The sequence below is a fragment of the Kwoniella shivajii genome, chromosome 10 (assembly GCF_035658355.1).
Source record: "Kwoniella shivajii chromosome 10, complete sequence".
NCBI lineage: Eukaryota > Fungi > Basidiomycota > Tremellomycetes > Tremellales > Cryptococcaceae > Kwoniella > Kwoniella shivajii.
In genome coordinates this window covers 1,449,822-1,472,487 of record NC_085917.1, presented here as the reverse complement: position 1 = coordinate 1,472,487, position 22,666 = coordinate 1,449,822, and the positions used below count along the sequence as shown (strand labels likewise).

The following is a 22,666-nucleotide window of genomic DNA, read 5'->3' as shown; positions in this document are numbered from 1 at the left end:
AAGCGCACTGTCATTGGATTGATAAATGAAGTAACAATTCAGATCGCTTTTCACAGCAGCCAGAAAGTCGTTAGCAGCGTATCCTGAATTCCATTCACTGCCGCGCACCAGCTATGAAAGCCGGAGTCCGCCAGAAGGCTTGGCAATCGTTCGAAGCGATGTTCTAAACCGAATGGTCAAATTGGATAACAAAGCAGTTCAATCGGTCCATATATATTTAACTACGTATCGGATCTATACCAACGTCAACAACACATCGAGACGTAGTCATATTGATTGTTCAGGTAGAAACTGTCGCTCCCAGCGGAGCTGTCAGTTCCTCTGAGATCGGGCCACGTGATCCTTTAGAGGCCGTCAAGTTATATCCCTGACCCCATAATCCTGCTTGGTGATTACTTGACCTATGCTATGCGATTGCATTTTTGTCTATGCAGAAATACGATTATGTTTGTGATGATACTTGACTCTCCTTTTCTTGGACATTTTCACCCTCCACTCCCTTTTCCGGTTCAGGTTGGTCATTGTGTACCGATGATTTCTCCACGAGCAATTGAGCCGCCATCAGAGTCCTGAATCTACTTCCTTCTTTTCTCGACTAAACAAGTGGCCATTAGCATCCACAATCACGGTATACGAACGCTTGATGGAGATTCAGGGAGATACTCACTAATACATCATATCGTCCTGACTCCGATACAACACCATTTTCCAATACGACGACTCTACCAGCTCGAGCGATGGACGATAGTCGATGAGCGGCCAGAATAACGGTGATATTCTTTTGACGAATGATGTCGTCTATAGCCGCATTTACTGCATTTTCGGATTTCGAATCAAGAGCAGAGGTTGCTGAACGATATGGTTAGCGATTTGCAGAAACATTTGTGGAAGATTGTACTCACCTTCGTCCAGCAGCAAGATCGAAGGATTTCTGACTAAGGCCCGAGCGATGCTAATTCTTTGCCGTTGTCCACCACTCAAACTTGCTTTTCCAACTGATACCGTTTATGTCAGCACACAAATCGTGAGGAAGTAAGGGGACTCACTCAGAGTATCGAAGCCTTGCGGTAGATCCCATATGAAATCGCAATTTGCGGATTTGGCGGCCTCTTCAACATCCTCCCGTGTAGCGTTTGAGGACCCATATGCTATATTCTCATGAACTGTCCCAGCAAAAAGGATGGGATCCTGGAAAACAACACCTATACGATCACGCCATGATTCGGGAGCAAATTCTCGGATGTCTGAATGAAACAAATAAAACATCGGTCATACGATGTTGGCTCAGCACATCAAGTTTTGAAAAGTATACGTTACCACTCACCAGTACCGTCGAAAGTGACTTTTCCCTCATCGGGATCATAAAATCTGCTGAGCAACTGCTGTACCGAGGTTTTGCCACTACCACTTGAGCCCCTACATAGGTATTAATGAATCAGCGCCTGGGGGCCGAACGTGAGATTAGGAAGGTAGCACCCGCTTACACTAAGGCAACACTTGTGCCAGGTTCAATGGTCATGCTCATTCCTTTCAGTACTTCAACTTCTTTCCTTGAAGGATACCTGAATCGCACATTTTCAAAGCATATAGGACCATTCCGCGAGTGGTCGAGCTTGATACCTTTGTTCAGGGGAATGTGTGATGTTCGATCAAGGAGCCAGAAAACACGAGAGCCGGCTCCGACACCTATAAACAGTCGATAGATTTGGTCAGATACTATTCAGTGGAGAATTCAGAGAAAGAGGCATACCTCGCATCAATCCTGTGAAGAAGCCGGTCATACCAGATACAGATCCACCGACATAACTAAAACAAGAACATGTATGTCGGTCTCGGCTTGTATTGATGTACACTAGGTACTCACGCGCTATACATCAGGAGTGATGTTAAATCACCAACAGTGATCTCATGAATAGAAACCAAATGACCGCCTAACCCATTTTTTTAGCTCTTCAGTGCATCTCAGATCTCGTTGGTTTGAGCAACTTACCGTATCCAAGTAGACACAGCATAGCCAAATTTCCAGTCAATCCGCTTGCGCCCCAAAATATACCAGTCATATAAGCTTCTTTTTTCGCTAATTGGAAAACCTGATCGACCTTCTTCGAGAATAGTGTAGCTTCAAGAGGCTGAGAGTTGTATGCAGCGACTGTCTTAAATGCGTTCAGTTTCTCTTCGGCTGTCTATACGGCTCAGTCACATCAGTATTGCTATCCCCGCGGACATCCCAATGACTGTCTCGTAGTGAAGAGCTGAATGAACTTACCTTCGACATCTCTCCAACAGCTTCTTGGGTGAGATTTGACAATTTTCTTAGGTATCTGCCGTAAAATACAGCACCAAGCGATACAGGTGGCACAACGCAAAGCATAACCAGAGTCAATTTCGCTGAAATCCAAAACATAGCTGCTACCCCAACGGTCGCTGAAATCAGAGCCCTAAAGCGCGCATACAGATATCAGCCTGGTACAGCTGATGACTAAGCAAGATGAAAGATGCCACCCACCTCAACCCATCAGATAGATTCGAAGTCACACTATCTCCCAATATATTCGTATCTACGCTCAAACGAGAAACGATATCGCCCGCTGATCTATCCGCAAATTCAGGTTCTTGACGTAACGTAGAGAGATAGGCTTGGTTCCTGTTCACGTACATACGTCAATCAGCGACCTTCTCTTTGAGTACGGATTGTAAAATTGTGACGATTGCGGTGAAACTTACCTGACTCGAGCGATAATTCGTTGACCACATGTTCGCATGATGATGGCACGAGCTGAGGATACGATGTTCAGCTAAGTTTGGATGATTGTGCTATCCTACTCACCAGCATTCGCGGTTGCTCCTATACAGAAAGTCACAGCTAACAATCCAGCAGCTACAGGAAACGATAATCCTAGGAATTGAGCCTAAGACGATTGTGTTAGTAGAGCATTCTGATCATCTTATACGAAAGAGAGGTTACCTCACCTGGTTCGAAGAGAAGAAATCAATCAATTTTCCAATAGTCAAGGGGACAAGCATTGAGACCGAACTAGAGATCAACAACTAAAAAACGCATCAATCTGACAGTCAGTCCCGTTTCCCGCTCGACGGCGTTGTGACATACCAATCCAACGGCAATACCTAAACTTCTAGATTCTGGTTTGGCCAATTCCAACAGCTTCTTCACACTGCTTGATCCATGATTCTCTTCTTCTCCTTCTTTAGTGTGAGTTTCTCCTACTGGCTTCAACGATAAATTGGCTGATATTCGAGAAAAGATGGATCGCTTTGAAGTTTCTGCGGAATCAGTTTGAGTGACCGCCGATGACCCTGTCGGTGTTGTCAAGCTATCGGAAGGAGGAGCAGGAGTGGAAGCTGAAGCAGAATAAGAAGTGGAAGGGGAAGGGGAAGATGAGGTAGTTGATTTACGCCGTATATAGAGTGAAATTGGGCCTTTTGAAGCGATGTAGACAGGAGGACGATTGACTTAAATAATTGAGTCCATGATGTCAGCTAGCGTATATTATGGTAGACTTTTCACTTGTGAGACAGTTCACGTACCTCTTTGGGTCGACAGTGACCTCAATGCACCAGTATTCTTGCTCGACATACATCTTGTCACTGGAAGTTCGGCCGAGCAGCGAAGTAACCCATGTCGAAAGCTACCGGACTGTAAACGAAAGCCCAGGCTCAAGCCGAGCATGGTTGACGATGAGTGAACCTACACTCGGAGAGGAGGATTCTAAGCTTGAGATAACGGCGACGAGAATTTGTACACAGATAGATGAAGCAAGAAGAAAGAGAAGGGATGTCGAGATGGAATGTTGTTGGATTTTTGGCTGGGGTCACTACTGGCGCGATCGTATTAGCTCGGTGACGTTATTTGTTTTCGAATCGGCAATTGCTATCCCAACGATGATGCTCATACCGTTCAAAGCTGTTGATATTATATTGGATCGTTACATAGTCACATGCATGCCAACCACATCATGCAACAAAGCAAGGTGTAGAAGATACATGTGTTAAGCTATATGAATACATGTTTTCATCACTGGTCTCCTTTTTTCCCTTCAATGCCGTAGTGTGGTGCTATGGCTGGGCCAATCCGCCGATCATGAACACATCTCTCCCTAGGTGTATCTACTTTCTGTGCTTCCAAGCTTCTTTGTTTCCCAATTCACTGTCGGACGTGCATGATTAGTCCATAAAAGTCCTCTCAGTCGTATTGAATGCCGAATCAACTCACCCAAACTCGGCGTGGGGCTGTTCATTCCTATCAGCCAAAGTTCCATCTTTGGCAGCTTGCCTCAAAGCTTCATTGGGGGGATCTACGGCTGTACTGGAGAAATCTACTTTGGAAGAGGGTTGTTGACCTGGTTCAGGATCTTGAGTAGCTTCTTTGGAGTAAGTTGAGTCGAGTCGAGGTGGTAAAGCTTCAGGAGGTGCATTTTGAACTTGGTTCTGCGGTCATACAATCCAGAATCAGCAATCAAAATAACAAATATACGTTGCATGCTTTTCACCATTTTTGAGCCTTTACTGTTTCAACAATGATTCCTTCTTTTTGTCTTTGAACAATGAAAATACAAGATTGAATAAAGAAATGTCTAACCTACATAACCGCTTGTTTCGTCATGAGGAAGTGCTTTGGCGTAACCTTTGGGAGGTTGGGCAGCATCTCTTCTGGATAAAGTTGAGAAAGCTCTTTTACCGGATTGTGGGGCGGTTGGCGCTCCACTTCCACCACTGGTGATATCACCTTTTCGAGAAGGTAAATGAGGTGTTTCGGCTGCGTTTCCTTTACCTGAATCGCCTGTGCCGGGAGCGGAATGCTTCAAGTGTTCGTTCTGATCACCTTCGAGGTTGGTGTCTTTGGGTTTTCGGGATCCGTCAGCATCGGCGGATGGTGATTCCCCTTTACCAGGGTAGAACTGTCGTGCTGATGTGTGGAAGTTTTTGCCTTCCTGAGAGTTAGAGATCAGACATTAGCTCCTAATCGAACCTCCGATATGAATATGTTCATTGTCATTTATCGTGAGATCAAGAAGGATGACGTGGGATTGATGATTTAACTCACGCTCCTCAATTTCTTTAAACTGTTAAAACCAGCGTTCACAGTTTCTTTGACACTATCTGTATAAGAACCACCTGCTGCAGTTTCGGTTTTACCAAATTCCACACCTGGAGCAGCTTCATCTTGACCACCAACTTGATCTTTCAGAGCACCTGCTTGACCTTTATCCTTTGCATCTCCTTTAGCTTCTGATGGTTTGGCTGTTCCGCCTGTAGATCCTTGCCTTGCTGCATCGAAAGGTTGGTCTTTACCAGGTGCTTTCCCCTTCTCCGAGTTGGATTTTGCGTTCTGACCTGCTCTTACTGAAGCTGATCCTACGTCTCCGTCCGAGTGACCGATCTGTTGTGATTTCTCAGTTGAGTGTCCTTGGGTGGTGGGTGGACCTTTATTGCATCGAGCGGTGGATACTGAGAATGCTCTGGTGGAGACTGGAGCTCGTAATGCGCGGGTGACTGATAGTCGGTACATCTTAATCTGTGAATTGCTTCTTGTGATTAGTGATAAGGCAGTGGGAAGATTGTGAGAATGGGTAGGAAAGAAGAAACACGCAGATGATGTTCTACCTTATATATGTGAATCGGGGAGGGGGGGGGAGCAGCGTAGATGATGATGAAATGGAGGTTTTGGAGTTTGAAAGAAAGTACGTCATAATGAAAGAATGGATCGGTTATTGCACCATACGCGGTCATTTCCAGATCACATATCCTGTTATATAGCATATATATTACTCTTCTCTGACTTTGCACCAGTCACAATGTACAACTCACCATCGATAGCACCACCACCTCCATACGCAGCGACCTCTACGTACAGAGCGTACAATCGAAGCCAAGCGAACAAGAAAGGGATATCATTGCTACCCCTTCATTTGGTCCATCGGATCCTTAGTCTCACTCTAGATCAACGGTCGACTCCTTCGAAGTTCTGGTCTGATCCAGAGGAGGAGCGTGTAAGGAGGATATGGGCTTTGTTCCGCGGACTGAGAGGTGTGAATCGTGTATTCTGGCTGGGTGAGTATGAGTGACCGATTCTTCTCAAGCGAAAGATATAAACGATCTTCCAGCTGATGAACTACTATATCTACGGTACGCCCAAATAGTTGCTACTTCGATCTTGAGGGGATTATACCTTGAATCATATTTATCACATATCAGACCTAACTACTCATCAGATCCATTCCCATATGAATCATCTCATCTCGACGATCCAGCGCTTGGTAATGCGGACATCGATACCACCAGTACTTCAGTGTATGAAGGTAGAGGACGAGAAACTGCAATCTTCGATAGATATATAGCTGTTAGAGTGGGACAAGAATTGAGACAAGTCGAGAGCTCGCTTAGTGAAGAAGGAGAAGCGATTGGTGATATATTCGGCAGATTACAGGTGAATTAACTTTCTACCAGTCCATGCTGCTCTATAAGAGGAAAAATCGCTGAATATCGTATCTAATATGAATAGCCAACAGCACGCATAGAAGATCTTCTGTTAAGTCTACCTTCTACATATATCGTCTCAGCTACTTCCTCGCCCAGTCCACCCCCTCAAGGCCTACCATTGCCTCAATCACATATGAGTGTCACCCTGACTCCCACTTGGGCTCAGGTATATCTCCATTCCCAACCCGTCTCATCGACGAGAAGAGGTTCAAAAGAGCTCGTAATAGAAGTCAGGAGGATAGGTACATTAGAAGGCACTCTAAAAAGGATAGAAGACGGCTTAGATGATATACAACGTAGACTTGCCCCTTGGGGAGGACGGGTCCTGTGATTTATCTAGAGACAAAGGTGTCATGAAGCATGGTTGATTGTGCCTTGTGTTGACTTGTTGTATATGTATATATGTATATATATTCTATGCATGCCCCCTCACCCTCACCATCATTCTTCTCGTCTTCGTCATGATCATCATCCCCTTCATCATTGTCTTCATCGGCATTATCCGGTGATACAATGGATGTGGCGCTTTTGGCTCTGACTTTCCCTCCACTCGGTGACGCTGACGCGTGTTTGAATCATCTTTGATATGATATTTCATCGTGAAATGATATCTTTGGAACATTTGTATCATATAACATAAAGCTAGAGTACACAGGAAAAGATGCCAGGTTTAACAACGGCGCAGGTAAGCTGGAGAATGATCGAGAGTGACTTCGAAATCAGCTGATATTGTCAAAAGGTCACCGAGCTCAGTGCTGTCAATGTGTATGTCCTTCTTTTCTTTACGATACAATCCAGTTTAAGATGGTCATACAAGCCCTGATTCATCTACCCTCATGACAAAGCCGTGTCAGGAAAGGAACCTTACAGCTCACAATCTTTCATCGCATTGCAGCGTGATTCACCCACTCGTTCTTCTTTCAGTAGTCGATCATGCAGCTAGAGTACCACTCTCCAAAAACAAGAGAGTGCTAGGTGTATTGTTGGGTCAAGATAACGGCGGAATAATCAATGTTGCTAACAGGTGAGTCAATTGTAAGGTATTTCTGAAGAGGTATGTGAAAAATATTTACAATCGTGATGTGTCGCCTCAGTTTCGCAATCCCCTTTGAGGAGGATGAGAAAGATCCCAGGACGTTCTTCTTAGATTTAGATTATGTTGAAGAGATGTGGAGGATGTTCAGGAAAGTGAATGGTGAGTTAAGTTTGTTGTATAACATACCGATCATTCAGCAATTGTTTTACTCCTTCTATTAATCTTCCGCTCTCTCTTTCAAATTGAACTCACATTCACGCAATGCGAGTTGTTTGCTCATACAATCATTGATCATTTTTTTAGCAAAGGAGCGACCTATAGGTTTCTACCACACAGGACCTCGACTCCGATCATCAGATCTTGAAATATCGGAACTTTTCAAGCGATTCTGCCCTCGTCCAGTAATGGTCATCGTGGATACTAGAGCTACTGGAGGTAGAGGTGATACAGGTATTCCAACGGACGCTTATTTCGCTGTGGAGGAAATCAAAGATGTAAGTGGTTCATTCTCTGCAAAGACCAATTCGGACGTGGCTGACCGATATCTCTATCATTGTTGATTAACAGGATGGCACAGCAACTCAGAGAACATTCACACACGTACCGACTAGTATCGAAGCTGAAGAAGCTGAAGAAATCGGTGTCGAACATCTACTACGTGATATATCATCTTCATCATCAGCGCCATCATCATCACTCCTCACCACGCAATCCTTATCTACAAAAGTAACATCGCAATTACAATCATTGAGAGGTCTACATTCAAGGTTGATAGAGATTAAAGACTATTTATTGGCCGTGAGAAAAGGCAAATTACCTATAAATCATCAAGTCATCTATCAATTACAGGAAATAGTAGGATTATTACCTCAATTAGGTGGCGACGTGGAATTAGGAAAAGCGTTCAGAGTAGGAGTGAATGATTCTACTTTGGTAGTTTATCTGAGCGCTATGATCAGAACTGTCTTAGCTCTACATGATCTGAGTAAGTCATCGATCGAAGTCATTCCCTCTTCTACCCCTAAAAGTTCATGACACCCTGAAATCATCAACCTCATAAGCAGAAGCTAATGTTCGTCCTTGCCCTACAATAGTTGAAAATCGGATTGAAAACGCTCAACAAGAGCTCGAAGATTCAAAATCACCTCAAGATAAAGCCAATGAAGCTGCCGCCGAAGCTGCTGGTGTCAAAGTCGAAGATGTAGCTAGAGCGAAGAAGGAAGCGGAAGAAGATAAAGAAAAGGAAAAGGAAAAGAAAAAGTAGAAGCAGAATTGCAATTCGGAGTTGGCAGTGGGTATATCGAAGTGTGATGTGACTTGTTGTTCGAGACAGTAACTCACATAGTATGGCTTTGGGGGGAAGTAGACGACGTGTGTACACGCATGGAAATAATGAATCAATGCATTTTGTAAATCACACTTTGAGTGTTGCCTCCTATGGTGATGTTCTTCCAGCGAGTAGAGGCCGCGTTCTGCCTAGTCTGCCTACTAGTGCTCCCATCACATCTTCTCCTGCTTTCTTCGTCCTATTCCCTCTGCTCTTTAACGGTGTAGCTAGATGCAATGAAGAGGGGATGTATGTAGATAGTACTTTAAAGTGATAGTCACAGATTGAAGTGATCACGTGATATCTGACCCATCATCTCCAACGCGTCCATCTTCTTTAGGAACTGATATTATACGATTGCTATTTGTGGAATAAGTGATAATTCACATCTTCTGTGAGCAGTTCATAGCATGGTATCCTCCCTATTGGCATAAGGGAACCACCGCTTGCATGATGGGCGCTTCAAGCGACAGCGACGACGATCACGAATTACTATCTTACGGTCAACCTTCATCCTCCGAACCATCCGGATCTTCCCATCCTCTTCTCTCGAATGGTCTCGCATCGCCCCCTCTCTCACGATCTCACGGTCGTAATCAGTCCAGCTCCTCTTCCCGACATCATCGACATTCCACCGCATATCTCATATTGAGGAGATGGTGGAAACCATGTTTTGCAATATTACTTCCGCCCTTCCTGTTATTCATTTACGCTTTAATACACCCACATGTAAAAGGTTTACCACCTCTACCGAAGGTGCACATCACTTCTGGCTCGACAAATGCAGGGGAAACACTATACGAGGAGAAGATAATCGAGAAATGTATATGTGGTGTGACGGATGAAGGGAAAAGAATATGTTCATTATATCAAGAAGAGGGTTTAAAAAACAGTAGATTGGTTCAAGGTACAGGAGCGAGGATGAGAAGGATGTTACAGAAAGCTAGAGAAGGAAAAGCGGTCAAAATAGGAGTCCTGGGTGGTAGTGGTGAGTTCTCGGCGATGCCAAGTTTCGTCAAAGTCTTTATATAAGTACTTGAAGGTAACGTCATCACCATTATTGTAGTGTCCGCTTGTCATGGAGTACATCCAAGTGCAGATTATCCTCAAGGTGATCCTGGAGGTCCAGGATGCTACACTACTTTATTGAAACAGTGGTTCGAAAGGACTTTTCCTGATGTAAGTGACCAAAGCCTGACTTGGGGAGATAAATAGCTGATCTGTACTGTTATGTTGTGCTTAGGCTGATCACGAGTTCCGAAATGGCGCTATTGGAGGTATGGATTCAAGTTATTATGCATTTTGTGGAACACATCATATCGCAACAGATACCGATCTTATAGTATTGGAATTTGACGTGAATGATCAAGCGTGAGTAAAATTATCTGCGATGTCCACCAACTGTGCTGATTTCTCGCAGAGATCTGTTGTATCAAGCGTTCTTTGATCAGCTCCTACGAGCTCTGTCTGAATTCCAGACTCAGCCTGCTATTTTGATTCTTGGAGCTTGGAGTCCTCAAGTAGCCCAAGATCAAGGATATGGTGATCCTCAAATCGTTCATGCTCCAATAGCACTCTACTACGACGTACCTTATTTATCAATGAAGCGATTGATATTCAACCATTATCTGAGATACCCAAAATCAACGGCTGAAGCATTTTTCCAACCTGATCTCGTACATCCCAAAGCTCGTGGACATGTGAGTTAAACCATCAAAAACTGTCTATTGCAAATGCTGACCGTCTTGATACAGCGGATACTGGCCGATCTCCTCATTTCTTATCTCGAGTCCGAGTTATGCATGCTCTCTCACTATGGTCTTCCGGTCGTACCTCATGCTACCGACACCATCTTGACATCCGATCCATTTTCGTCACTGGTCGATGTGCCTTTCCCCCTCGATACATTACACTTGATAGACCCCGTTACACCTCCACCAGGATGGGAAAAGACCTTTGATCTGGAACCTTTAGAAGCTATAGCTTCTGAATCACGTCATTTCGTTCTGCCATCTACCCCATATTCTGTTCCTCCAGTTGGGATGTTCACCCCTTTACGAGAAGTTGTAGATCCTCTTAGAACCGATCCGACATCAGGCAAACATATAACAGGTTTAATCCAACCCGAACTATACTGCGCAGATGCAAATGATAAAGAAAACCCAATGGCACCTTCATCATCGGAAGGATGGGAGCCTTTCGTTTGGAATGGAGAAAAACATTATTGGGTGTCGAATACACCTGGTGCAAGAATACGAGTGGAAATCAAAGTCACTGCTGGAAGGTATGTCATGATGATTAGAAGTCAAAATCCAAGACGACAAGCTAACACATAATATTCTGGTTTTGTAGAGTCGCTGTGTACTATTTCAGAAGTCAACATTACAATTTGGGCGATGCGCGGTGCTGGGTAGATGATAATGAGAAAGGAGCAGTTCATTTAGCTGGGTATTGGAAAAAATCATATAACGTGGCCATGTAAGTTTTCTATCATTCTCTTGGCCATAAATCACTGTCAAATATGTTTTCAAACTTGGTCTGACAATGATCGGTGTGTAGCGTTGCGTATATCGATGAAAAGGTGACACCAGGTGATCATTAGTAAGTTGTGTCATCATTATCAGGTAGCGCTGCAGCTTATCATACCTCTCATTTAGCGTTACTTGCGAAGTCGCCAAAAACACTTCTCATCCCACAAATCCAAACGCGCATCACTTCAGACTCACAGCGATCATGGCTACATAAAGCAGATTTTCAAGATTGGGTTCAATTGCATTGCAGTCGAGAGGACATCTTTCAGTTTATATAGATTATAGTTGGTCTTGTTGCATTCGTACTTCTCAAAAGCACACTCTTTCGTCATTTTCAATGCTTGAGTGGATAGAAAAACAAAGGTGATCTTCCGGGTGACTTCGGGTTAAGATAGATCATGTCGCACGCAATCCGGTACCTTACGAGTACGAGTTTACCATTGACTTTACCATTCACTTGTTGATTGCATTTCGTGTTTGTAATGGTGTATGTCAGTCATCTTGTATGCTTGGATTGCAACTCTGCGCAGTAATTGTGTTCAACTAGATCTAGGTTGTCATGTCGTCACCCGTCCAGTTCGTCAAGATCAATCGCGCAGATTTAGCGTATCGACAAGCTGGCAGCTCATCCAATCCATTGTTTATCACATTGCACGGCGGGCGTGGATTCGGTATGTTTTTCGTTAAGATAAGGCGATGAGCTCACCATAACGTCTGGTGGGCAGGATCGCATGATTCTGATTTTCAAGCCTATCTACCTCTAAGCGATGAATACCACCTTGTGTCATTCGATTTTCGCGGTCATGGTCAATCGTCTTTCACTCCTCCATACACTTTCGCTCAAATCGTAGATGATATAGAAGCTCTGAGAGCCCATTTCGCCGGAGATCAGAAAGCCATTATATGCGGAGGAAGTTTTGGTGGTTATTTAGCCCAACAATATGCTATCACTTATCCGAATGGGATATCCCACTTGATATTAAGAGGGACGGCACCATCGCATGAGCGTGAGTATCACATAATTTCCACACCTTCTGGAAAGAGATTAAAAAGAATGGAAACTGAAGGCGAAGTTTTTAGACGAGGTGGAAGCTATTGAAGTACTTCAACAAAGGTTACATAGAGCACCTTTGGCTTCTGTGAATATGCTCAAAAAGGTATTTGGCGCTTTCAAAGATGACGATGAGATGAGATTGGTCATGTTCGCTATCGGACCATTGTATTCTGAAGGAGAATATGATCCAGATAAAGGATTGGAAGCAGGTCGATCCAAAAGGCTAAGTGCCCAAGTACACAGTAAGTTTCTCGATAATCAGCAATCTCACTTTGTGATTTATGAGTCTGACTGTTTTGTATCAAAGATGAATTATACTCGGAAGGCGAAAAGTATTTTGACTATAGACCCAAGTTAAAAGATATAACAGCTCGTACATTGATCATTGTAGGAGATAAAGACTGGATTTGTCCTCCAAGTAAGTTATTCCATCAGATACATGGTAGTTATGACTGATTTTGATGGTATAGGTCAATCGTATGTTATACATGAGGGCATCTCTGGATCTGAACTTCTTGTCGTACCAAACGCTAATCACTCCGTACATCAAGAAAAGAACGCGGAAGTTATCATCTCGATACGGCAGTTTTTAGCATAGCCCATGCATGTCTTTGCCATCAATACCACACTCAGAAGGCAAAGAAAGTACCCAGTATATGTAGTAAAAATGATGGTGAAACCACGGTTTGATCGATACAATACATGACATGAGAAAACTCTATTTATCCCTTGAACTTGTACTTTGGTAGGCCTTTGGTACCGACGTGCCACTTGAACAAATGACCTCCATCGTCATCCGGTAGTCTGTTAGGCTTCCTATCACTGGCAGTGGCGATGTAAAGTGTATCGTAGTTAGGTCCAGCCCATGAAGTACAAGCCATATTCTTAGCAGTGAATTTGATATCTTTCAAGTGTTTACCACTAGCTGAATAACACATCACTCTGGAAGAACCCCACATTGCTATCCACAAGTTGCCCTCAACGCTATCATAATATCAGCTTCATTGTCCCATTTCTTTGGTGTATTTCAAAGGAGTTTGGTGGACTCACTCGCAAACCATACCATCTGGTTCTCCACCAAGTTCTCTTCTGTCTATGAAAAGTCGCTTGTTGGTTATGTTTCCAGTAGGAATATCGAAATCATAAGCGAATACTAAACCAGCTGCAGAGTCGTTGAGATACACTATTCAAAAAGTTTTAGTACCGTCTACAGATGATCAATGCTTGGACAGATATGTAGACTTACTGGTCTTATTGTCTGGACTCCAAGCTAAACCATTACCACATACTAAGCCTTTCTCCATGAGATGAAGTGAACCATCAGGATCATATCTCCATAATCTTCCTAATGGTTCTCCATAATCCGATGGAAGTCTACCCATACCCAATGATAAACCTTTTCGATCTATTTCCGCAAGCCAAAATCTACCTTCACAATCTACACCTCCATCGTTGAACCTCCTTATCCCTCTATCTTTTTGAGGGATAATCTCCTTTACAATTTCAAGTTTCCCATTCTCATCCATGAAAGCCACACCGGCGAAATAGGCACAGATATATCCTGGTTGATTCTCTCGGAAAAAATGGACAGTAACGGATTCTTCCAGTTGGTGGATCGTAGGTTGACCAACTGCATCACCGGTTTGAGGATCAAGTTTCAAAACATGTAATTCTGCTGGCTCTTTTAGGCAGTCCACGTAGTGTAACGTAGAATCAGTAGCTCTGAAGATAGGTGCTTCTCCTAACACCATTGGTGTGTTGAGTTTTAGCCATGGTCCACCACCGTCGATTTGGGGAACGTCCACTTCCACGCCTCCTGGGTATAAGTCCTATTCACCACGCAAATCAGGATTCGGTGAATGTGTCGTGTCTAGAATGATCTCTACTCACCTCCATCATGACATCAGCAGGATGTCTACCAAACTGAACAGCGACGTAAGTGCACATGTCTTTGATCCATTTTCTAGCCATATCGAGAACGCCGTCCATAGCTTGTACAGCATGAGGGACCCCAGGGTAAGTTCGACATTCGATGTTTTTATCAAATGAGCGAAGCTTTTCAGCATATGCTTCTCCCTCACTTCGTAGAAGATCCAATTCGGCAAGTGCGACGAACACGTTGCTGACGCTGCTCTTGAAAGCTTCATCTGAGCCAAATAAGGGCGATGCGATAGGGTCTGATCGATCAGCCTCGTTGGGAAGATACTGATCTCGGTCTAGCGAAGCATCTGAAGTCAGGCGTTGCTCAAAAGTGGTGGAGGATCGACTTACACCATAACATCTTGGGGGAAGGTAGCCCAGGACAATGCCTGTTGATTCCCCACGATTTATATGTCTCTTCAGTAGCGGTGTTGTCACATACTGGTACACCGAGGACCATCTATTGGATTTTGAAAAATTAGCTTCATTCAAATTTGGAAGAGATGACATACAAATTGAACAGGGATTCCCTTAATTCCAGCTCGCTGGGAGACGAAGGCAGCTAAGTTTGCTCCAGAGCTTGATCCACCGATTCCAATATTGCTAACATCGACGCCCAATCTCTCATTTCCATTGCGAATGACCCATTCAAATCCTAAACGCAACGTCAGCCCTATACTTCTCACAGACTCCGCAGTTTCGTGATTCTACTCACCTGTCCAAGCATCTTCGGTTCCTACAGGGAATTGATATTCTGGTGCCAATCTGTAGTCGACTGTGACGACAACACACCGAGCGGTATTTGCTACTCGCGTACAAAATGGATTTTCGGCATTGATACCCCCTAGTACCATGCCTCCACCGTGATACCAAATAAATACCGGTGTGGGACCTTTTTCAGGTAGTTGGGTCGGGTAGAAGACGCGAATAGAGAAACCATCCAGCTCGATACTGGATTTTAAGGAATTAGCTGACCAAGTCACCATATTCGCTGGATCGCAACTTACTCTTCGGTTTTGGCAACGGGCAAGGCGGGAGCACCTCCTGGTACAGCAGGACTTGATCTGACTGCAGGATCCCAAGGAATCTCTTGAATCATAGGCGCATTTGCCATATGTTTGTTGTAAAAAGCCTATATAAGTCTTGTATCAGCATGAAGACGTTCACTGGACCGCTCGAGCATAGCTCACTTCATACTGCTTGTCAAGCCGAGGTAAAATCGAAGAGTGAAGAGGGTGTCTTGGAGCTGTGACAGCGGTAGGCATGTTTGTAAGTTTCAGTAATTTCGGGTATATGGCATAGAAGAGATATTGGATTAGGATGTTGACAATCAAACCGAGTCTGAAGTAAACGAATATTGACCTCGTCAAGTCGATGAGACCTCCGTTGAGGTGAATTACGGAGTCGTTTCCCGTAACGCGAACAGATGAAGGTTCCTCTGTCATTTCCCGGTTACCAGTTGAGAAGGCAATTTAAGCGTATCTCTGGCAGACTATCCGGCAAACAAGTTTCACAGCAGAGGATGCCCGTTACCTCACTTTCCGGCAAAACACGTTTGCCACCCTTGCCGGAAAGGCTGACTAAAGTGGAAACCTCTGGTATTCCTCCTTTTCGATCTGCTATCTCTTATCTCCCATCTTGTCACCGTGTCAACCCGACAAATGATCCACTGTGGAATACAACATCTCGTATCTCATGACCTACTGACATGTATTCAGCAATATAAAGGTCAACGCAAACTTCAGTTGATCGGGTCAATCACCCATATTCCCTTTGATCATCTTGGTCATTGCGTACAAAGGCACCATGGCTCCTCCATCTGATTTCACCTTCCAGCAGAAGGTCAAATTCGCTTTCTCCTCTCCAAAGCACTTTCATCAGGCTATAACTCTGGAAAGTGCGAAATCCAAGTACATCAACGAGGATTTGGTTCCCTCACCACCCGAGCGAAGGACGTGGACCGCATGGTCCTATCTCGCATACTGGTGGTCTGAATGTTGGAATATCACAACCTGGTCCTTAGGATCGAGTTTGATCGCTTTAGGCGTAAGCATCTGCTTTATCTTCAACGGCGTCTGAGCTGATCAGATTCATAGCTATCTATCGGTAACGCATTACTTGTTATTCTATTTGCCAATATTTGTGAGTAATCGAACCATAAGCGGCAATCGCTAGTCCTAACAGATTTTTTCAGTGTCTGCTATTGTCATCGTTGCCAATGGCTTTGCTGCCTCGCACTATCATATCGGTTATCCTGTTTTGGCTCGAGCCACCTTCGGAATGTACGGTCACTACTTCTTTGTAATCATCAGAGCCATCCTTGGTATCGTGTGGGTAAGTGACCCGTGTCAACATGATTCGCCTTCTTCACGCTAACTCGCTTTGCAGGCCGGTGTGCAATTATACTTCGAAGGCCAGTTCATCTCGGTCATGCTACGATGCATCTTCCCATCATGGGCTCGATTGACCAACACCATTCCCGAATCGCAAGGAATCACTTTGTAAGTCTTAGCCCTTTGGCTCGGCGATTTTTCCCCCTCCACTGACCCGTATCTTAGACAAGTATTCATTGGCTTCGTGCTTGCTTTTGTCGTCACAATACCTTTCATGATGATACACACCAGCAAAATCAAGCATCGTAAGTCTGCCAATCTGACAAGTGTGACAATGTGTTGATAAGAAAATCAGTCTTCAGCGTCAAATCCTTTGTGATGCCTATTGCGGGTCTCGGAATCGTCATATGGGCTACGTCCGCAAATCATGGTGTTTCCTCTGAAGTACTCAGTACTGCTGTAGACAAGTCTAGTACTGCTATCTATGCCTGGAACATCATCGCTCAATTCAATTCTGGTGAGCGTGAATATGATTCTTTACGCCAGGTCATCGACTAATAGCTCGAATAGTCATGGGGTCAAATTCTGCGTTGATTGTCACCGTGCCCGATCTTGCTCGATACAGCCGAAAGCCAAGAGATCAGGTCTTTGGTCAGCTTTTAGGTTTACCCATGGCGATTCTGTGTGCTGCCTTTGGGGTGATCACCACCGTAAGCCATACAACCATCAGTTGTTAGATCATAGCTGATGAGCTTGTCTTGACAGGCTGCTGTCCAGAACATGTGGGGTGAAGCCTTCTGGAACCCATACGATCTCTTCAATGGTATCCTGGATCACACTTATAGCTCTAAAAGTCGAGCAGGTATCTTCTTCGCTGCTCTAGTCTTCCTTTTCGCTACTTTGGGTACATCAATCGCTTGTAACATCGTCCGTGAGTACATGGGATACTCAGTGACTACTGAGAGAGTGCGACAGCGCTAACATGCATCATGTGTAGCCTTTGCTGCCGATATCACTTGTCTTCTTCCGAAATACGTGAACATTGTTCGGGGACAGTTCCTCTGTCTGATCATCTCCTTCGCCATTACACCTTGGTAAGCTTATTTTTCGAAACAAGGATATAGGTGCACTGAGCTGAGATTACCGACTTTAGGCATATTCTAACTTCCGCTCCAACATTCTTAAATTTCCTGGGTGGGTATTCAATCTTCCAGGGTTCGGTCGTATCCATCATGCTTGTGGATTACTTCCTTGTTCGACGCGGTAATCTCGACATTGGAGCTTTATTCGATGGATCGCCTAATTCCAAATATTTCTTCACATTGGGAGTGAATTGGCGTAGTATCGCCGCCTTCGTAGTCGGCTTCGTCATTCCTCTACCCGGATTCATCGGCTCCTTCGGTACTGTCACTGTTCCTCTGTCAGCCTCAAGGATCTTCTATCTAGGTTGGGAGCTCTCATTCCTCTGCGGTGGTATCGCATATTGGATTCTCTGTTTACTTTTCAAGGTCCCGGGTCAAGAAGACTGTCAGAGACCTTTCCAAAACATGGTACATGACAGTTGGGTACTGCCTGATGGCGAGACTTCCGATGGTGCTAGCGCCCAGACACCTGTAGCGGAATATGGTGACTATGAGAAGAGAATTGAACCTGGTGTACAAGTTAATATGGTTTGAGGTATACAGTGTCTGTCTTCAAGATATAATTAGTTGTGTTGGCTAGGGTTCCGAATTCAGTAATAGTATGGTAGAACGATGCATAATTAGGTTTACTTTCAGCCAAATTTACAGCCCGCACCGCAGGGGAGACCGTAAATTCTGATTGTAGTGTGATATGGGTCTTGAATGGTAAAGTATACAATCAGGTCTTTTGGAATGAATGTAATCCGTTGTATAATATGCACTACTGTAGCCCGTCGACAGTCATGCGAAATGACAGATACAAGTATGTTCTCACAGAAAAGACAGTGCATAATATAATATCTATCCGTCGTATGCAACAAACTCGATCTCAACATCTGTGCCTCCAGCAGGTAATTCTGCGACACCGACACAAGTTCTTGCGGGTTTTGGCTCGGGCATCATTTCCTTGTACACCTGTAATATATCCGTGTCAACGAGTAAATCATGTGACAATCGTATGGAGAGCATGTAACTTACCTCGTTAACAGCGTTGAAATCTCTCGAGAGATTTGACAAGTAGATATTCGCTTTGACGACGTTCTTCAAGGTCATGCCTGAACCTATCAGAACGGCTTCAAGGTTTTGAATCACTTGTCTAGTTCTATCTTGTACCTGGTACATCATCAGTAGGGCTCAAGAGCGAAAATCACGAATTGAGCTTACAGTGCCAGGTACCATTTGACCTTCTTTGGTCATACCTACTGACCCACTGGTATAAACATAATCTCCTGCTCGTACAGCTTGGGTATACTAAATCCGAAATGGTTTTAGTGAAACCTCTCGAGGCGTATCGGACTATACTTACGATTCCTGGAAGAGGCGCGGGTGCATCTTTGGTTAAAGTGTATTTAGCAGGCATGCTTTTGGGATTCAATCTGTTTTCGATTTTCTTTGTAGTCAGCAGAATGAGGAGAAGATTTATTTAAACAAAGTCAATTTCAGGAAGTTATATGATAGCTTGCTATCTTTTGTGTGCGACCTACCCTCTCAACGGAATGTTCATTGAAATTGCCTCATGCGGTTATACTTAGCGGAATGCCTATCGGGCATTTCTGACAGGCAATTAGAAAACCGCTTTCTTACAGCGGCAAAAAGGATACCGTGCGGCATACAGAACGTCCAATTAGAACAATTTCTTATCGACAACACAATGGGTCTGATTTCAGCACTCGAGGGATACGGCATTTGACGGAGATCACACTCAAGTCGATAAGCTGAACAGGAAAGAGAACCGGGTTTCATGTCCGGTGCACATGGCGATCAGCCGGCTAAGGGCTTTTGATGACACAGGGTGACTTTTCGTAACCAGAACGCAACTGATCTGATATAGCGACTTGTCACGTACATATGTCACATACAACACATCGAATACAACCTCATATCACGTCACTTATCATGAGATATTGCTCTCGCCGAACAGCATTTGGCCTAGTCCGTCAAAATCGTTGCCATCGCCAACAGGGACAGCACTTTGTAAAAATGCTGAAAGATCGTCTCCAAACGTGTCCATGAAGAAATTCGCGGATGCATCTATGGGAGGCATTTGGGAAGAGTTTGCTGATATATTCCCGTGAAAATTGAGGAAGTCCACTTGACCGAGAAGGTTTGGATTTGAGCCGAAACCTTGGCTAGACTGTATCCCGGAGGTTGAGGTATTTGAGCCGGGTCCAAGTGGTACAGTGATACTTGTCAAACGATGCGGGTCACCAGGAGAGCTTCCTACGATGGAGGGCGCAGTGTGACCATATATATCTGCCAATTCATCATCCAGTGTACGTTCGTCTCGGACCGCAGTGCGTATACGAGTGTAGCCTGTTTGTCGCACAGGACGTGACGCAGCCGATTCCAAGGCGGTATGCCATCGAGACGCGAGTGGCCAAGCTATGCAAATCATCGATAAGGAACTGACTTATGGAGAGGCATTGTGAAGGATTGACGTACAATCGGCCAATTGAGCAAGAATATCGACACATCGTCTGTAAGATCTTTCAGCAGAGCTAGCGCGAGAAATGCAGACTAACAATTAGTACAGTCCTGTCAGATCAGATACTTACGTTCCGGCCATTTGCGTAGATATGAAAACACGTTGCCGCACATGTATACTCCAAACACCTAGCCAAAATAGATCTGTCATGTTCTGAAGCAGTATCACAACGGGTCAGGCTCACCATGATGGGAGGGAACCCGAGATGGACAGATCGCATACTGAAAAATGTCTCGACCTGGCTAAGAAGCTGTTCTGAATTGCTAATCATGTCGTCTGCCATTTGTTGCCAGAAATGACGAGATTCAAAAGCGGATTCGCCCGTCCCTTCTGGATCAATGGCTGCGGCCATCGATCTAGCGAATATTCAAAAGGTTAATGCCAGATAAAAACGGAACATCTCCAGGAAAGGACTCACGGAAGATAAAGACGCCTAATAACGATATTGGATAGCCTGGTGATTAAGGTGATAGACAAGAATGCCTAATCATATCGTCAGTAAAGCATGGATAGAACATGATGGACATAGTCACCAAGTCCAGACCCTCTACCATCATGCCCCTAAGATTGGTGACACTGAAGCGATGTCTCAATGGCAAACTGGATTCGAAATCTTGAAGAGCAGTAAGAAGGGATTGACTTGCGGAACTCCACGGGACATTTTCGAATCTTCCAGAACCTCTACACGCATGTCGAGCTGCCAGACTCCACAGTATCTTCACTTGAACCCTAGGAAGGTCAGCTCAGCTTCCAAATTCTCGGACTCACAATGAAGCGAAAAGGGATTTATCGCTATGCAAAGGAGGATCAAATGGGTCCGAAGAAGTGCTCAATGTACCAGCTATGGACGCCCTAGTCTTCGGCTGGATACCAAAGTTGAATTCGGATTCTTCGCAAGGAAGTAACACATCGACCTCTGCTAGAGAAATTTGCATTGGTCTTGATTGACCGGCAAGCAGATTCTCATGACATGTTATCGCCCAGAATGTTCGACTAGAGAAGGTTAGACTAATCATATAACAACCACAAAGCTACACACTCACCGAGCAACTTCTGACTCGATAACAGCCTCTGCCGATGGATTGACCGGGAGCTGGTAGGTGATTTCACGATGTAATCCGAGAAAACCCGCCACTTGAGTTCCGTCAGAGTTTCGCATAGACTACGCGTAGTGTTAGACTTACTACGGACAGCAGTGCCGATCAGCATCTATATGTCACCAAGTCAGCATCTTCTCCTACGCGTATGATCTTCGACGTACCCAGGCTTTCGGACCGTTTCCTTGTCCCCATTCCGCAACTCCCAGCAGCAGGACTTTGCGGAGTAAGCTTCTGGTCCACGTCACAATGGTAATCGTAACTCACAAGCTTGCGCCCTCTCTAGACTTGGTTGTATCATTTCTCGTCCGAGAATCTCATCGGCTCGCGCTAAAAAGAAGTCGGTCGCTGTTTTCTTACCTCCATACCTAGCTACTAACGTTGGGGTAAATGGTGCAGCGATCGAGCAAATAGCTAACAGGAGGAAATCAGATATCGAGTTAGGGTGTGAAGTGTATCGTTCGACAAATAAAGCCTTATGAAGAAAACCAAGCTGGAAGTATGAGGATACATAGTTTCGGATAGCCTCGACGACTTCCGAAGAGGGTGGGAGGTCATGAGTAAATGAGGGTTCCACATTGCGGCGCGAAGCAGGAGAAGGGGAAGTGATGGGACTGATGGGAAGATGGTGACGACGTGGCGAACGAGATCGAGAGGGATGTCGCTGAGTTCTTTCTACTGCTTCCTCACGGAGAACACGTCTCCGATGCTGAAAGGACAGTCCAAAAGTTAGTAATCAGGCCGCTTCGAAAGGAGAAGGTACGATACGCACGGATCTATCCAAAGCGGACTGTCCACGTGGGAGGAACGCGCTGAGCATGATTTGAGCTTGAAACTCTTCGCAGACAGACGACGCTACGTACCACTCGTGCTCTATACCCGATGCTTGACACGATACACAAGGAGGCTCACCGACCGTGTTCGGCCTAAGCGGAACGCATTTGGTTCTATACCGTCGACATCTCGTACAAGCCTTGCTTGCTCTTTTCTTCGCGGAAGGGCCCGGTTGAGAATGTGGCGACACTGATATGGATGGGCTAGACATTGCTGGAGATGCCCATGCTGTAGAACAAGGCTATTTATCTCGAGTGGGGAACGTATCGTGGAGAGATGTAAATCACATCCCATATGAACCAAACATGAAGTCTCGCCGAGACACGGGGCGCATCCGACCATGAACGAGTCACGTGACCATGTGATCCGT

At 44.8% G+C, this 22,666-nt stretch overlaps 10 protein-coding genes across 10 annotated transcripts; 5 read left to right on the top strand and 5 right to left on the bottom strand.

Moving 5' to 3' along the window:
* Nucleotides 1-442: 442 nt before the first annotated feature.
* On the bottom strand, nt 443-3,595 carry IL334_007432 (uncharacterized protein; the record flags this gene model as incomplete). The annotated part of the gene is made up of 16 exons (XM_062939122.1): nt 443-595; nt 668-849; nt 903-995; nt 1,047-1,244; nt 1,325-1,416; nt 1,485-1,686; nt 1,751-1,806; nt 1,865-1,931; nt 1,991-2,183; nt 2,267-2,438; nt 2,507-2,644; nt 2,725-2,776; nt 2,828-2,909; nt 2,971-3,048; nt 3,110-3,471; nt 3,547-3,595. The coding sequence occupies 16 exons, from the start codon at nt 3,593-3,595 to the stop codon at nt 443-445; spliced, it is 2,169 nt and encodes a 722-aa protein (XP_062795173.1).
* Nucleotides 3,596-4,125: 530 nt separating this feature from the next.
* Nucleotides 4,126-5,527, bottom strand: IL334_007431 (uncharacterized protein; the record flags this gene model as incomplete). Its single annotated transcript, XM_062939121.1, has 4 exons — nt 4,126-4,165; nt 4,232-4,446; nt 4,602-4,949; nt 5,063-5,527. The coding sequence occupies 4 exons, from the start codon at nt 5,525-5,527 to the stop codon at nt 4,126-4,128; spliced, it is 1,068 nt and encodes a 355-aa protein (XP_062795172.1).
* A 286-nt stretch (nt 5,528-5,813) lies between these two features.
* Nucleotides 5,814-6,829, top strand: IL334_007430 (uncharacterized protein; the record flags this gene model as incomplete). Its single annotated transcript, XM_062939120.1, has 3 exons — nt 5,814-6,069; nt 6,159-6,445; nt 6,521-6,829. 3 exons carry the CDS (start codon nt 5,814-5,816, stop codon nt 6,827-6,829), a joined length of 852 nt encoding a protein of 283 aa, XP_062795171.1.
* Nucleotides 6,830-7,159: 330 nt separating this feature from the next.
* Nucleotides 7,160-8,798, top strand: IL334_007429 (uncharacterized protein; the record flags this gene model as incomplete). The annotated part of the gene is made up of 7 exons (XM_062939119.1): nt 7,160-7,183; nt 7,238-7,263; nt 7,394-7,522; nt 7,593-7,693; nt 7,838-8,028; nt 8,102-8,519; nt 8,629-8,798. The coding sequence occupies 7 exons, from the start codon at nt 7,160-7,162 to the stop codon at nt 8,796-8,798; spliced, it is 1,059 nt and encodes a 352-aa protein (XP_062795170.1).
* A 516-nt stretch (nt 8,799-9,314) lies between these two features.
* Nucleotides 9,315-11,606, top strand: IL334_007428 (uncharacterized protein; the record flags this gene model as incomplete). Its single annotated transcript, XM_062939118.1, has 8 exons — nt 9,315-9,849; nt 9,928-10,040; nt 10,105-10,232; nt 10,282-10,561; nt 10,616-11,145; nt 11,214-11,339; nt 11,421-11,462; nt 11,519-11,606. The coding sequence occupies 8 exons, from the start codon at nt 9,315-9,317 to the stop codon at nt 11,604-11,606; spliced, it is 1,842 nt and encodes a 613-aa protein (XP_062795169.1).
* A 345-nt stretch (nt 11,607-11,951) lies between these two features.
* Nucleotides 11,952-13,044, top strand: IL334_007427 (uncharacterized protein; the record flags this gene model as incomplete). Its single annotated transcript, XM_062939117.1, has 5 exons — nt 11,952-12,063; nt 12,118-12,399; nt 12,473-12,688; nt 12,754-12,864; nt 12,917-13,044. 5 exons carry the CDS (start codon nt 11,952-11,954, stop codon nt 13,042-13,044), a joined length of 849 nt encoding a protein of 282 aa, XP_062795168.1.
* A 124-nt stretch (nt 13,045-13,168) lies between these two features.
* IL334_007426 (uncharacterized protein) lies at nt 13,169-15,631 on the bottom strand (the record flags this gene model as incomplete). The annotated part of the gene is made up of 9 exons (XM_062939116.1): nt 13,169-13,430; nt 13,497-13,629; nt 13,693-14,275; nt 14,337-14,662; nt 14,718-14,826; nt 14,879-15,021; nt 15,082-15,317; nt 15,374-15,498; nt 15,557-15,631. 9 exons carry the CDS (start codon nt 15,629-15,631, stop codon nt 13,169-13,171), a joined length of 1,992 nt encoding a protein of 663 aa, XP_062795167.1.
* A 541-nt stretch (nt 15,632-16,172) lies between these two features.
* Nucleotides 16,173-18,375, top strand: IL334_007425 (uncharacterized protein; the record flags this gene model as incomplete). The annotated part of the gene is made up of 10 exons (XM_062939115.1): nt 16,173-16,412; nt 16,463-16,508; nt 16,561-16,700; nt 16,755-16,867; nt 16,925-17,004; nt 17,055-17,216; nt 17,270-17,409; nt 17,465-17,630; nt 17,697-17,793; nt 17,853-18,375. 10 exons carry the CDS (start codon nt 16,173-16,175, stop codon nt 18,373-18,375), a joined length of 1,707 nt encoding a protein of 568 aa, XP_062795166.1.
* A 306-nt stretch (nt 18,376-18,681) lies between these two features.
* Nucleotides 18,682-19,240, bottom strand: IL334_007424 (uncharacterized protein; the record flags this gene model as incomplete). Its single annotated transcript, XM_062939114.1, has 4 exons — nt 18,682-18,795; nt 18,859-18,993; nt 19,045-19,131; nt 19,187-19,240. 4 exons carry the CDS (start codon nt 19,238-19,240, stop codon nt 18,682-18,684), a joined length of 390 nt encoding a protein of 129 aa, XP_062795165.1.
* A 534-nt stretch (nt 19,241-19,774) lies between these two features.
* IL334_007423 (uncharacterized protein) lies at nt 19,775-22,507 on the bottom strand (the record flags this gene model as incomplete). The annotated part of the gene is made up of 13 exons (XM_062939113.1): nt 19,775-20,262; nt 20,323-20,357; nt 20,432-20,493; nt 20,550-20,721; nt 20,784-20,848; nt 20,899-21,046; nt 21,134-21,358; nt 21,409-21,499; nt 21,550-21,574; nt 21,627-21,679; nt 21,730-22,171; nt 22,235-22,274; nt 22,326-22,507. The coding sequence occupies 13 exons, from the start codon at nt 22,505-22,507 to the stop codon at nt 19,775-19,777; spliced, it is 2,028 nt and encodes a 675-aa protein (XP_062795164.1).
* Nucleotides 22,508-22,666: the final 159 nt, after the last annotated feature.